This window comes from Stegostoma tigrinum, chromosome 3 (assembly GCF_030684315.1).
Source record: "Stegostoma tigrinum isolate sSteTig4 chromosome 3, sSteTig4.hap1, whole genome shotgun sequence".
NCBI lineage: Eukaryota > Metazoa > Chordata > Chondrichthyes > Orectolobiformes > Stegostomatidae > Stegostoma > Stegostoma tigrinum.
Window position 1 is genome coordinate 57,659,430 of NC_081356.1, and position 12,992 is coordinate 57,672,421.

The window sequence follows — 12,992 nt, forward strand, 5'->3', positions numbered from 1 at the left end:
TATTGGGGGTGTTTATATTACAATCCCAATAAGGTGAGCATTGCTTTCTTATTTCTCAGTTCCACCCAAATAACTTCCCTGGATGTATTCCCTGGAACATTCTCCCCAAGTACAGCAGTAACGTTATCCTTAATCAAAAATCCCACTCCCCCTCCTTTCTTGTTCCCTTTTCTATCCTTCCTACAGCATCTATACCCTGGAACTTTAAGCTGCCAGTCCTGTCCATCCCTGAACCACATCTCTGTAATTGCCATGATATCCCAGTGCCATGTTCCCAACTGCGCCTTTAGTCATCTACCTTACCTGTTAGGCTGTTTGCATTGAACTAAACGCAGTTTGATTTATCAGTCCTAGGTCATTCTCTGCTTTGTTTGCTTGCCCCTTTTCCTAAATATGTCAGTCTCAGACTGCTCTCTTTCACACTATCTCCCCGAGTTCTCCCTCCACGCTTTACTACTTTAAATCCACCCAAACAGCTCTAGCAATTTTCCCCCTCAGTATATTAGTCCCCGTTGATTTTAGGTGCAAACTGCCCTTCTTATACAGGTCACTGTTACTACAAAACAGATTTCAATAATGCAAAAATGTGAATCAGTCTCCACTGCACTAGCTTCTCAGCCACTGATTCATCTATTCTATCTCCCTATTCTTACCCTGTCTCACTTGTGGCACTGGGAGTAATCCAGATTTGTTACCCTCGAGGACCTCCTATTTAAATTCCTGCCAAACTTCCTATATTCTCTTCTCAGAATCTCATCCCTTATCTCTTCCTATAACATCACTTCCAATGTGTACAACAACCTCCTGCCGGTCCCTGTTGCCTTTGAGAATATTCTGCACCTTCTCCGAAATATCCTCGGTCCTGGTATCAGGGAGACAACACACCATTCTGATGTCTTGTTAGCAGCAGAAACATCTGTCTGTGCTCTGACTAGAGAGTCCCCTATCACAATTGACTGCTTGGAACCTGACATACTCCTCATTATGTTTGGGCCTGTTGGTACCAGAAATCTGCATATTAGTACTACATTCCCTTGAGAGTCCATCATCCACAACATTTTCCAAAACAGCATACTTGTTTGAGATGGGGAAAACCATAGGAGACTCTAGCACTACCTGCCTCCCTCTCTTATGTTCGCTGGAGGTCATCCATCTACCAGACTGTATCTTCAGTTTATCTCCCTTCCTGCAGCTGTCATCCATCACACCCCTAGCTCCAGTAATTTCCTCATTGCCTCTGACTGCCACTTCAAACAATCCATACGATCCAAATGATGAGCAACCAAGCACACTTCCTGCAGACACAATCATCAGTAACATGGAAACTCTCCCTAATCTCCCACATCCGACAGGAAGAGCACATCATTCTACTAAAGGTCATCTTTTACCTTGGTAGTCTATAGACCCATGAAGTAGCACTACTCTTTAAAAAAAAACTGCTCCAGGTTAACTTAGTAATACTTTTAAAGTTTCACTAAGAGACAGACCTCAATAAAAACACATAATCAAAAAGAATCCACTCTACTCACTATTGTAGATTTTTAAAAAAAGCTACTTACCTGTTCTCTTGCAACGAGCTCGCCATTACAGGCTTCTCCAAGGTCAGCTGTGAATTTTGCTACTTGTTTATTTTTCTGAGATGAACTCTGATGTCCAGAGGTACTTGAAATCAAAGAGCAGAGGCAGTAGCTGCGCAGGACTGCACAACGAAAACGCTACTCAAAGTCGGCTTGGACAGAATCAAGCTAGGGTTGAGTACCCTCCACATTAAGTATTTAACATTCAATGTAGAATTTCTTACTGTTCTGAGAAGTGGTAGAACATCAATGGAATAATTTTTAGTGAGGAAGTTCAAATTTAGTTAACTTGTATCGCTTGTGAAACAGATGGAAGATGAGGTTTTCTTTCATAATGTTACTTTTTGAATACAACACCTTAAAGAGTTGGGGAAACCTGCTCATCTGTAAATTTCAATAAGGGAATTATATATGTATTTGAAAAGAAAACATCTCTAGGACCATGAAAGGAAAGCAGGGACATAGGTTTAATTGGACAGCACTTCCAAACTGCCAGTCACTGGATTTAGCTCCCCTTTTCACACTGGTTCAAACATGTGAAAATCTGTGTGATGCTGTATGCATCACCTGATCATGTAAAAATGGGAGATTTGTGAGCTTTAAATATTTTGCATACTTTGCTTATTAATTTCCATTACATGGAAATTTTCTATCAAAACAGATCAGTTCACCTGAAAATTTATATATTCTCAGAATTCTGTTCAAGTGTGATTAAAAAAAATTGGTCGGATCAAGTAACCTGAGAGAGCATGACCAATTCTGTCTTGCCTGCATGTTCCACAATGTTTGACTGAAAAACACATTACGTTAAAAGATTGCTTAGAGGTTTTCTGTTGGCTCAGTTACTTGCATTGATATCATATCGCCAATACTTGAACCAATGGATTTATGAGGAAAATACATCTGTTTCTCTTTCCACCAACAGTATCGCAGTTTTTAAAAGTTCAATGTAAATCATAATGAACAAGTTCTCAATCTCAATATCTAAGTTCATTAACTAAGGATGATCATTTGAAGGAGGTGCTGCAGAGAGATCAGCACCCATGAAACTGGTTTCTGAAAAACTATTCCCTTCTAGTGATAAATGAGAAACATATGAAGGATCGAGGCTTAATTTGAAATTGAATTTACAGAGTATTTAACTATTCTTTAGGCTAACTGCATTCACATACATTATCTTTCCTTTGTGCAGGATGGCAGTGCTCCATACAGTTCAAGATATGTAGGGTCTATGGTGGCAGATGTTCATCGTACATTAAAATATGGAGGCATCTTCATGTACCCTGCCAACAAGAAAAGTCCAAAAGGAAAGGTACATTTTCGCCTGTTGTAATTGCACATTCTTATGTCTGTACTTTATATGGCTTGTAAACACAAACATTTATTGCATCATGTAGTTAGCAGAAATCAAGGAGAGAACTCTTGTTTTTTGTTGTCAGTACAGATTCCGGCATCTGCAGTGATTTGCTCTTCTTTTCCAAAATCACTGAATCCTCACCTTGTAGAAACAAGTCTTTCAGCCCAACAAGTCCACACTGGCCCTTCAAAGAGCATTCCACCCAGACCCACCCCTCTACCCCTGTGCTTCTCATGGCTACTGCACTTAACCTACACGTCCCTGAACACTATGGGAATTTAGCATGGCCAATCCACCTAACTTGCACGTCTTTGGACTGTGGGAGGAAACTGGAGCACCTGGAGGAAACCCATGCAGCCACAGGGACAATGTGCAAACACCACAAAGACATCACCTGAGGTTGGAATTGAACCCAGGCCCCTGGTGCTGTGAGGCAGCAGTGCTAACCACTGAGCCACCATGCTGAAATGGTATGGCAGCAGAGGCAATGGAAGAAGAGTCCAACATCAAGTCACAGAGTCCTATCCCCATCCGACAGACCCCTTCACCCACCTACAACACTCTCCCTCCACCTGTACTCCTCCCTCTGGCCTTTTACCTGCACTTGACCTGTCATTGAGAATTGTTGCCGCGACATTGGTTGCTTCAATTTCTCTGTCTGTTCCCTCATTTGCTTCCTGTTTGCTTCTGAAAAAATCCAAAAGAACTGCGGATGCAGTAAATCAGGAAGAAAAACAGAAGTTGCTGGAAGTTCAGCCGGTCCGGCAGCATCTGTGAAGAAAAAAATCAGAGTTAATGTTTCAGATCCAGTGACCCTTCCTCAGAACCGGGCCCGAAACATTAACTCCAATTTTTCTTCATAGATGCTGCCAGACTTGCTAAGCTTTTCCAGCAATTTCTGTTTTTGTTCCTGTTTCCTTCTGAACTGATTGCACTCCATGCTCGCAAATCTAACCCTGAATTTGTAATTAAGCCTTCTAACAGGGGTGGTGTTTTTGTTGTCTTGCATACTTACCCCTACACTGAAGAGGCTAAGTGCCACCTCTCAGATACCTTCTCCTATCTCCCTTGTACCATGACCCCACCATGGAACATGTCCATAATGATCATAAACCTTATTTCATCTGGTGATCTCCCTTCGTCCTCCTCCAAACTCAGTCTCCCAAGCCTGCACTGCCCTCTTCTACCTTGTTCTCAAAGTCCATAAACAGGACTGTCTGGGGAGACCAATTGTTTCTTCCTGCTTCTGCCCAGAACTCTACACAGTTCCTAACCCTGAACACAGCACCCAGAACTCATTGCTCCCTACCTTGACTTGATTTTGTCTCCCCTGGCCCAGTCCCTTCCCACTTACATCCACTATCCCACTGATGTTTTCTGTTGGTTTTAGAATTTCCAATTCTCAGGCTCCAGCTGCCTCCTCTTCACCATGTATGTGCCATCCCTTTACACATCCATCCCCACCTGGATGGTCTCAAGGCTGTCTGCTTCTTTCTGGCAAGTAGGCATGAGCCATCTGCATCAACTTCTACCCTCCTCTGCCTGGGTGAGCTCACCCTAACCTTGAACAACTCCTCTTTTAACTCCTCTGGCCTACTTCAGGTCAAAGGGATGACAATGGGTACCTGCATCTTCCCCAGTTATGCCATCTCTTATTGGGGTACATAGAACCTTGCTCTGTTCCTACTTCGGCCCCTACTCACAACTCTTTCTCTGGTATATCAATGACATCATTGATGCTGCTTCCTCACCTCATCCAGAATTAGAAAAGTTTATCCATTTCAATTCCAATTTACATCCGGCTGTCATGTTCACCTGGTCCATCTCTAACTCCTCCCTTTCTCGACATCTCTGTTTGCATTTCAGGGCATAGGCTGGCCACCAATATACACTACAAACCCACTGACTCCCATTGTTATATGTCCTCATGTCCTACTTCCTGTAAAGACTGTATTTCTTTCTCCCAGATTCCCCATCCCTGTCTTATCTGTTCCGATGACGCCAACTATGAGAAGGGGGCTTCTGAAATGTCCATCTTCTTCTTCAACCAAGAATTCTCCAGTATGGTGATTGACAGAACCCTTACCCAGGTTCGACCCATCTCATGCACTTCAGACCTCACTGCCCATCTTCCCTCCCACAACAGCGACAGAGCCCACCTTGTCCAAACCTACCATCCTGCCTGTATCTGAATCTAGAGAATCATTGGCTGCTATTTCTGCCACCTCCAGTGGGATGCCACCACCAGAGACATATTCCCCTCCCTTCCCTTGTCAGGCTTCCGCAAGGACCATTCTGTCTAGGACATCCTAGCCCACTCCTCCTTCACTCCCAACATGTCCCCACACCCTCACAGCACCTTCACCAGCAATCGCAGAAGGTGTAACACTTGCCTGTATACTTCCGCTCTCCTTTCCATCCAAATTCCCAAATACAACTTGCAGGTGAAGCAGCTCTTTAGCTGCACCTTACTCAATTGAGTCTGCTGTATTCGTTGCTGACAACGTAGTCTCCTCTACATTGGGAAAATTAAGTGTCAACTGGGTGACCGCCTCGCAGATCACTTAAGCTCTGTCTACAGATCAGACTGTGAACTTCCAGTTGCTTGTCACTTAAACACACCCATGTGTTCTCTGTCTCAGGCTTGCTGCACTTCTCCAGCAAGGTTCAGTACAAGCTGGAAGAGCAGCACCTCATTTTCAGCTTGGGAACGCTGAAGCCTTCTGGACTTGAAATATTGAGTTCAACAATTTTAGGGCTTCAGCACCTTTCCCCATGCTGTTCCCCACTGCTACCCAACAGTGTTCATCATTACTTGGGCTGTTAATACTTACTACCCATTGTCAGCTACTAATTGTCCACATTAGCAGCTATTCATCCACCCCCCGACTGACCTTTAACCACTCCTTTGGCTGTCCATCTGTTTCTCTCTCTCTTTCTCCACCTGTCTTTTACTCTGCACACCACACCCCCCATCTTCTGTATAAAAATCATCCTTCTTGCTACCCTCAGTCTGAAGGGTTACTGAACCCAAAGTATTAACTCTGATTTCTCTCCACTGTTGCACCCAGATCTAATGAAATTTTCCAGCAATTTCTGTTTTTGTTTTCATCCTGGCTGAACATTCGTTTCCATTACCAGGACATGGCCAATTAATCTAAGATCAGCCAATTTAGCACAGGCCATAAAACTGCATCCTTTCCAAATTAAGTGGCTTCTTTCTGCATCGGGTGTTGCATTAATCCACTGAGTCAATGGAGTATGAATGCTTTTGTTTCACTAGTGTTTTTGTACTTCTGATTGCAGTAATTTTTCCCACACCTTCTTACAAACTGTCATTAGCAATCCGGCCCTTTTCTTTGTTCAGGGAATGTGGCTAGGCCAGCATTTATTGCCCATCCTTAATTTCCCTTGAAAAGGTGGTGGTGAGTTGCCTTCTTGAACAGCTGCTGTCCACCAGGGACAGATATATCACAGCTATTAGAAAGGGAGTTATAGGATTTTGACTCAGCAATATAGTTGCAAGTTAAGATGGTGTGTGGTTTGAAGGGAAACTTGCCAATTATAGTGCTGCCATGCATCTACTGCTCTTGCTACAGCTCTTGTCATTATAGATGTTAGAGGTTGCAGGCTTAGAAGGGACTGTCTAAAGATCCTTGATAAATTGTGGCATCTTGTAGAAGTTACATACAGCTGTCACTGCCAATTGGTGGTGGAGGGAATTAACGTTCAAGGCATTTGATGAGGTTTAAAACATGTGGGATGTTTTGTCCTGGAGGATGGTGAGCATCTGGAATGTTTCCAGATCTGCATCCATTCAAGAAAGTGGAGAGTTTGCATTACACTCTTGACTTGTGCCTTGTAGGTGGTGGAGAGGCTCTGGGGAGACAGGAAGTGAATTATTGTGTAAAATTCCTTGTCCCTGTTTGATCCTTTTAGCCACACCATTTACTTGACTGGTTCTGTTCCATTTCTGGTTAATTGTAACCCCCAGGTGTTCGTAGTTTGGAATTCAGCAATGGCAATCCCACTGAAAGTCAAGAAAAATGGTTATATTCTATCTTGTTGGAGATAGTCATTACCTGGCAGTTGTGTGCTACAGATGTTACTCGCTTCTTCTCAGCTCAAGATTGGATGTTACCCATGTCTTGCTGCATTTGGACATTGACTGCTTCAATATGTAAGGAGTTGTGAATTGTAATGAATATTGTGCAATCATCAGCAAACCATCCACACTTCCAACCTCAAAGGAAGGCCATTGATTAAGGAGAAGAATAAAATTGGGGCAAGGGCACTAATGCGAAGAACTCCTGTGGCTGGTATGATCGACTTCCAACAACCACAGCTTTCTTCCTTTGCGCTTTGTATGACTCCAACCAGTGGAGAGCTTTCCACTGATTCCCATTGAATTCTTAGTTACTAAGGCTCCTTGATGCCACACTCACATCAAATACTGCCTAGATTGCAAGGAAAGTCATTCATACTCTGTTGCAATGAGAGAACATTCAGTTGACAGTTGTTGCTAATATTATTACAGAGCCATTTCAATTCACCACTGATAGTAGCTTTGACTTCATCAGCATTACTGCAATATAAATGAGATCTACAACACGTGGAGGCCAAGAACCACTGAAGGAGGTGGTTCTCTTGAAGTTTCTATTCAAGTAAAGGATGTCAATTTACATTAATGAGGACACAAATGAAACAATAATATTTTTGTGCCAATGTCAAAGACAAGGCTGCTGTTGATGATTTTGGCTACTGTGATAGAATGTAGGCTAGGCAAAGGATGTCAATGAATGGTGAATTAAGGTGTGCATATTCAATTGCAATTTAAATTTTTTTTGTCTTAATTGAATGGTAGATAGATTCAATTGTCTTACTGCCCAGCTCTTGTTCCAAATATTTCATGTACCCTGAATATACTAGTAATTTCCAGGAATAACTTGAATCTCTTATTATCTCCTCATTGAAGTTAATGATATGCTTCAAGCTCACTGCTACATATTATAATAATTGATATCTGTATAACAGCAAATGTTTTAATAAATAATTTAAATATACTGTTTGTTAACCACAGCTTCGCCTTCTGTATGAATGCAACCCAATGGCCTTTATAATGGAACAGGCTGGTGGAAAAGCCACTACAGGAAACCAGCCAGTACTTGATGTGAAGCCAGAGTCTCTTCATCAACGGGTTCCACTCATTATGGGATCACCTGATGATGTTGATGAATTTCTTTCCTTTGTAAAGAAACATGAAGCTAATGCATGAACTTTCAAGCCCCCTGCAGCTTGTAAAACTGATAACTGGAAACAATACTGACTGATCTATAGATTTAAATGAAGAAGACTGTGCTCAGTACAGAAGTGTAAACTGTATGAGAATCCCATCTGAAGTAGATATGTCTATATTACTAAATTTTCTTCCATGCTTGACTCAATTCAGCATGTGGTTTTCTTAACTCTCAGAATCCTGAAGTTACAGTTTTCTTGCGGGATCATGACTTAGAAAATTAGAGACTTTTCAGGCATTTACTTCTAAAATTATTTCATTATTTCTTTAACTCATTTTACTCAAACACGTCTGTAAAGAATTATGTTAATGTTGTTCACACTGGTGACAAGTGTCCAAATAAACTGAGGCTTGGAATTCGTTTGAAGTAGTCAGACAAAGGGACAAGATCAAATCATTAAAATGGAGAAGAATATTGAACAAGGTGTACAGCTGACCACCAATTAATAGCCACTTGTTTGGTTAAAAACCAAAAGAATTGTGGATGCTGTAAATCAGAGACAAAAATAGAAATTGCTGGGAAAGCCCTTCATCAGAACTCTGAGATGCACAGCATGGAAACAGACCCTTCAGGCCCATTTGTCCATGCTGATCAGATATCCTAGATAAAATCTAGTCCCATTTGTCAGCGTATCTCTCTAAACCCTTCTTAAACATATACCCATTCAGATGCCTTTTAAGTGTTGTAATTGTACCAGCCTCCACCACTTGCTCTCGCAGTTCGTTCCTTACACAAACCACTCTGTAAAACAGTTGCTCCTTAAGGCCTTTTAAATCTTTCCCCTCTCACCTTAAAACTATGGTCTCTGGTTTTGGACTCCCCCATCCCAGAGAAAAGATCTGGCCTACTTACCCAATCAATGCCCTCATAATTTTATAAACATCTATAAAAGGTCACCCCTCAGCCTCTCCCAATAGCTCAAACCTTCCAATCCTGGCAACATCGTTGTAAATCTTTTCTGAACCTTTCCAAGTTTCACAACACCCCATAGCAGGAAGACCAGAATTGCAACAGCATTCCAAAAGTGGCCTAACCAATCCACTCTACCAAAACAACAATAACTGGTTTCTTTCCACAGAGGCTGCTAGACGTGCTGAGCTTTTCCAGCAATTTTTATTTTCATCTATTTATTTTTTTCTGTCGATAACCAATTTCACTCATGTATTTGCTTTGGAATTATTCCATTTCAAAAATTAAGTATAAATCTTTACAAGGAAGAAAGCAAATCATGAGATAACAGTGTGAAGCTGGATGAACACAGCATGCCAAGCAGCATCTCAGGAGCACAAAAGCTGACGTTTCAGGCCGAGACACTTCATCTAGACCCTCTGATGAAGGGTCTAGCCCTGAAACGTCAGCTTTTGTGCTCCTGAGATGCTGCTTGGCCTGCTGTGTTCATCCAGCTTCACACTTTGTTATCTTGGATTCTCCAGCATCTGCAGTTCCCATTGTCTCTGATAGTAAATCATGAGTCTCCCTTTGTTTCACACAAATTGTCCTACTCCACTCAACATCCATTCAAACACATTTGAATTGAATTGATGAAAATTTGTCCATGAAAACTGTTACAAACAGTTGAAAAGGGATGAGATGACTACGTTACCTTATCCTTCCACTGCTTGTTTGATTGCAACAGATTTGTGTTTTAGAATGTAAAGAGAACGTATTTTGCCAGTTCTGTAAGTATTCCATTATTTTAATTTTGAGGCAATGAAGAATTTCACATTTCCTTAATTTCAACAAAAATCATAAAATTTATTGAAAGTGTTCCAAATTGAAAAAAAAAATCAAGTGACATGACACCATTCACACAAATCTGGGCCCACGCATGCACAAGTAAAGTTGGCAGAGTGAGAAGATAGACTATGAGTCACTATAAGCCATGAGTTAAAACAAGGGGTCAACATTTAACTGCTTCTTTGCTGGACTTGATACGGTGAGTTTGATTTTGTGGTCATTCTGTTCAGCTATTGACCTGGATGTGGTTGTTTCTATCAGGGATAATAGCTTTTGAAGATCCAGTTACACCACTTCCAAAGAGCAAGAGCGAGACAACAACTCAACCTTTCGTTAGTACAACATTGTCTTAACCCCTTTCCTTCTTAGCAAATAGCTGTCAAAATTCTCTATTCATCCGAGAAAGATTCTATTACTTAGGTGTCAGCAACAGTTATTATTTCCAAACAAGTAATTGCATTTTGATGTCCTATTCCAGAAACATTTGAAAAGTTTCAGTTTGGTGTGAATTTATATAAGATGGAGTCTTTCATGCTTCCAAGGTATAGACTATTTTCATCCCATTTGGCAGACTGCTGAAAAAGTGTAATTGTACTAGCTAACCCAATTGGCAACAACGCTTTTAAAAAATAGACTGTTTGTAGAAGTTTGTTTTATTTTAAATCTAGCCAGGAAAAGGCAGAGACACAGTGACAATTTCTAACTTTTATCTACAAAGCAACAGTCAGTTAAAAGTGTATTGTGGAACAATTTATTTAATGCTCTGTTAAGTTAAACCAATATTGTAGTTCATTATTTTGTGTATAATGCTGATTAGTCAGAGGCTGCCTAACCAAGTAACCATCCTGAACTTAGTCAATTAGGACAACGATGAGGAGACATTTCTTCACCTGAAGAGTGGTGATCTGTGAAATTAATTACCACAGGAACCAATTGATGCCAAAATATTGAATGTATTCAAGAGGCAGCTAGAAATAGCACTTGAAGTGAATGGGATCAAAGGTTATGGGGAGAAAGCAGGATTAGGCTATTGAGTTGAACAGCCAATGATCATGATGAATGGTGGAGCAGGATCAAAGGGCCAAATGGCCTCCTTCTGCTGCTATGTAATTTAATAAAATGCTAATATCTGGATGCAAGATTAAAAGGCTATACAAAAGAAAAAAAGGTCAATTTTCTGACCTTAGTTCACCAATCCAGTATCCATACCTCATTAGCCAACCAATTGTACAGCACCTTTACATCACTAGTGCTCACCCAAAAGACAAATATTTGATTCTTCCACCATCAGCAGCACGAATGGTCTGTGTTCGAGTGGCAGCAAAAACTTGTTTTTCTCCCCCGTGTAATTATAATCTTCTAACTCCAGTGAACAGTAAAAGGTGACTTGACTGAAAAATACAAAATCCTGAAGGGTCTTGACAGGATAACAGTGGAAAGGATGTTTCCTCTTGCAAGAGGAGGGAAAACTAGAGGTTGCTATTAAAAATAAGAGGTCACCCATTTGAGGCAGAGATAAGGAGTGTGTTTTCCCCTCACAGAGGGTCATGAGTTTTTGGAATTCTCTCCTCAAAAGAAAAAAAAGTGGTATAAACAGAATCGGTAAATGGTTTAAAAGGCAGAAATAATTACACTTGAACCAAATGAGCGAGGGTGACATTAGGTATACTTTCTGTTTTTATCTAAAGACTTGTATGATTTCCTTGGGGACACACTTCATTTTCAATATCACAATAAAATTGAAGGCCACAAAAAAAATAAATTATGAAGGCAAACTTGCAAGAAATTTTAAAATGTTGAAGGAAAAAATGACAGACAAACTGAATTTAAATCGATAGTGATCTTCCAAGAACCTTTAGGGAATTTTTTTTTGCAGAATCTTTACTCGAGAGTAGTAAGGGAATGGAATGCTTTGCCTGCAATGGTAGTAGATTCGCCAACTTTAGGTACATTTAAGTCGTCATTGGACAAGCATATGGACGTACATGGAATAGTGTAGGTTAGATGGGCTTGAGATCGGTGTAAAGTAAGAGGATCTGGCAGAATGACAGAGAAGCTAATTGGATAATGAAATCCAAATTGGGACAGGATGGACCAGAGGACACAAACATTGAAAAATAGCAGTAAATATGGTTTAAAGTGGAAATACTGGTAAAAAGTCAAAATTAATGACTCTTTATTTGAATGAGTGTAGTATCTGGAATTAGTATTTGAAACAAAATAGATGAATTAACCACACAAATCCAGGTTAATGAGTATGATAATATAGCCTTTGCAGAGACATGGTTACAAACAGATCAAAGAAGAGAACTAAATGTTCAGGTTATATGACTTATTAAAAGGACAGGCTGTGAGGAAAGTTTGGTGGAATAGCATTGCTAGTATGGGATAGAGTACATATGATAGCAAGGAATGATCTTGAATTGGAAGATGTAGAATCCAGATGGAAGATATGAAATAAAAAGGGCAAGAAGATACTGGCAGGAGTAGTCTACAGGCCCCTTAACTGGAACTAGAATGGTAGAACATAGAATAAATCAGGAAGTAATGAGGGCATGTAACAAAGAGTAGGTAAATCATGGGTGACTTTAATCTTCTTGTAGATTGAGACAGTCAGATTGGCAAAGGAAGCCATAAGGAAGAATTCAGAGTGTATTCAGCATAATTTCCTAGAACATAATGTGGTAGATCCAACTAGGGATAGGGCTATTTTGGATCTGGTGATGTGTAATGAGGCAAGCTTAATAAAATGATATCAGAGTAAAGTATCCACTTGGAAACTGTGTCATAATATCACCGAATTTAACAGTTTGAAAAGGGCGAACTTGGGTTGGAAGCAACTGTGCTAAACAATGGCAATTGCGAAGAAATGAAGGCAAAGCTGGCCATAGTGGAATGGGAAAGGGGTTTAGCAGCAGAAATAGTTGAGGAGTCAGGGAACCAGGAAGTGGCGGAAGAGTTGAATGAAACTACCCATCAGTCTTCACAGTACCACACACCAATAGCATCTCAAGGTACTGAACA

General features: G+C 40.7%; 1 protein-coding gene across 2 annotated transcripts in view; it reads left to right on the forward strand.

Moving 5' to 3' along the window:
- The window catches only part of LOC125450032 (fructose-1,6-bisphosphatase isozyme 2-like), a 54,305-nt gene extending 45,718 nt beyond the window's left edge, over nucleotides 1-8,587 (forward strand). The window contains exons 6-7 of one of the 2 annotated variants that reach the window (XM_048525987.1): nucleotides 2,770-2,889; nucleotides 8,015-8,587. In XM_048525987.1, coding sequence (XP_048381944.1) covers nucleotides 2,770-2,889; nucleotides 8,015-8,209 — 315 coding nt within the window. In that variant the 3' untranslated portion in view covers nucleotides 8,210-8,587. Of the gene's footprint in view, nucleotides 1-2,769; nucleotides 2,890-6,928; nucleotides 7,896-8,014 lie in introns of those variants that run through there. The other variant, XM_048525978.2, reaches the window with a different exon arrangement.
- The last annotated feature ends 4,405 nt before the right edge of the window (nucleotides 8,588-12,992 follow it).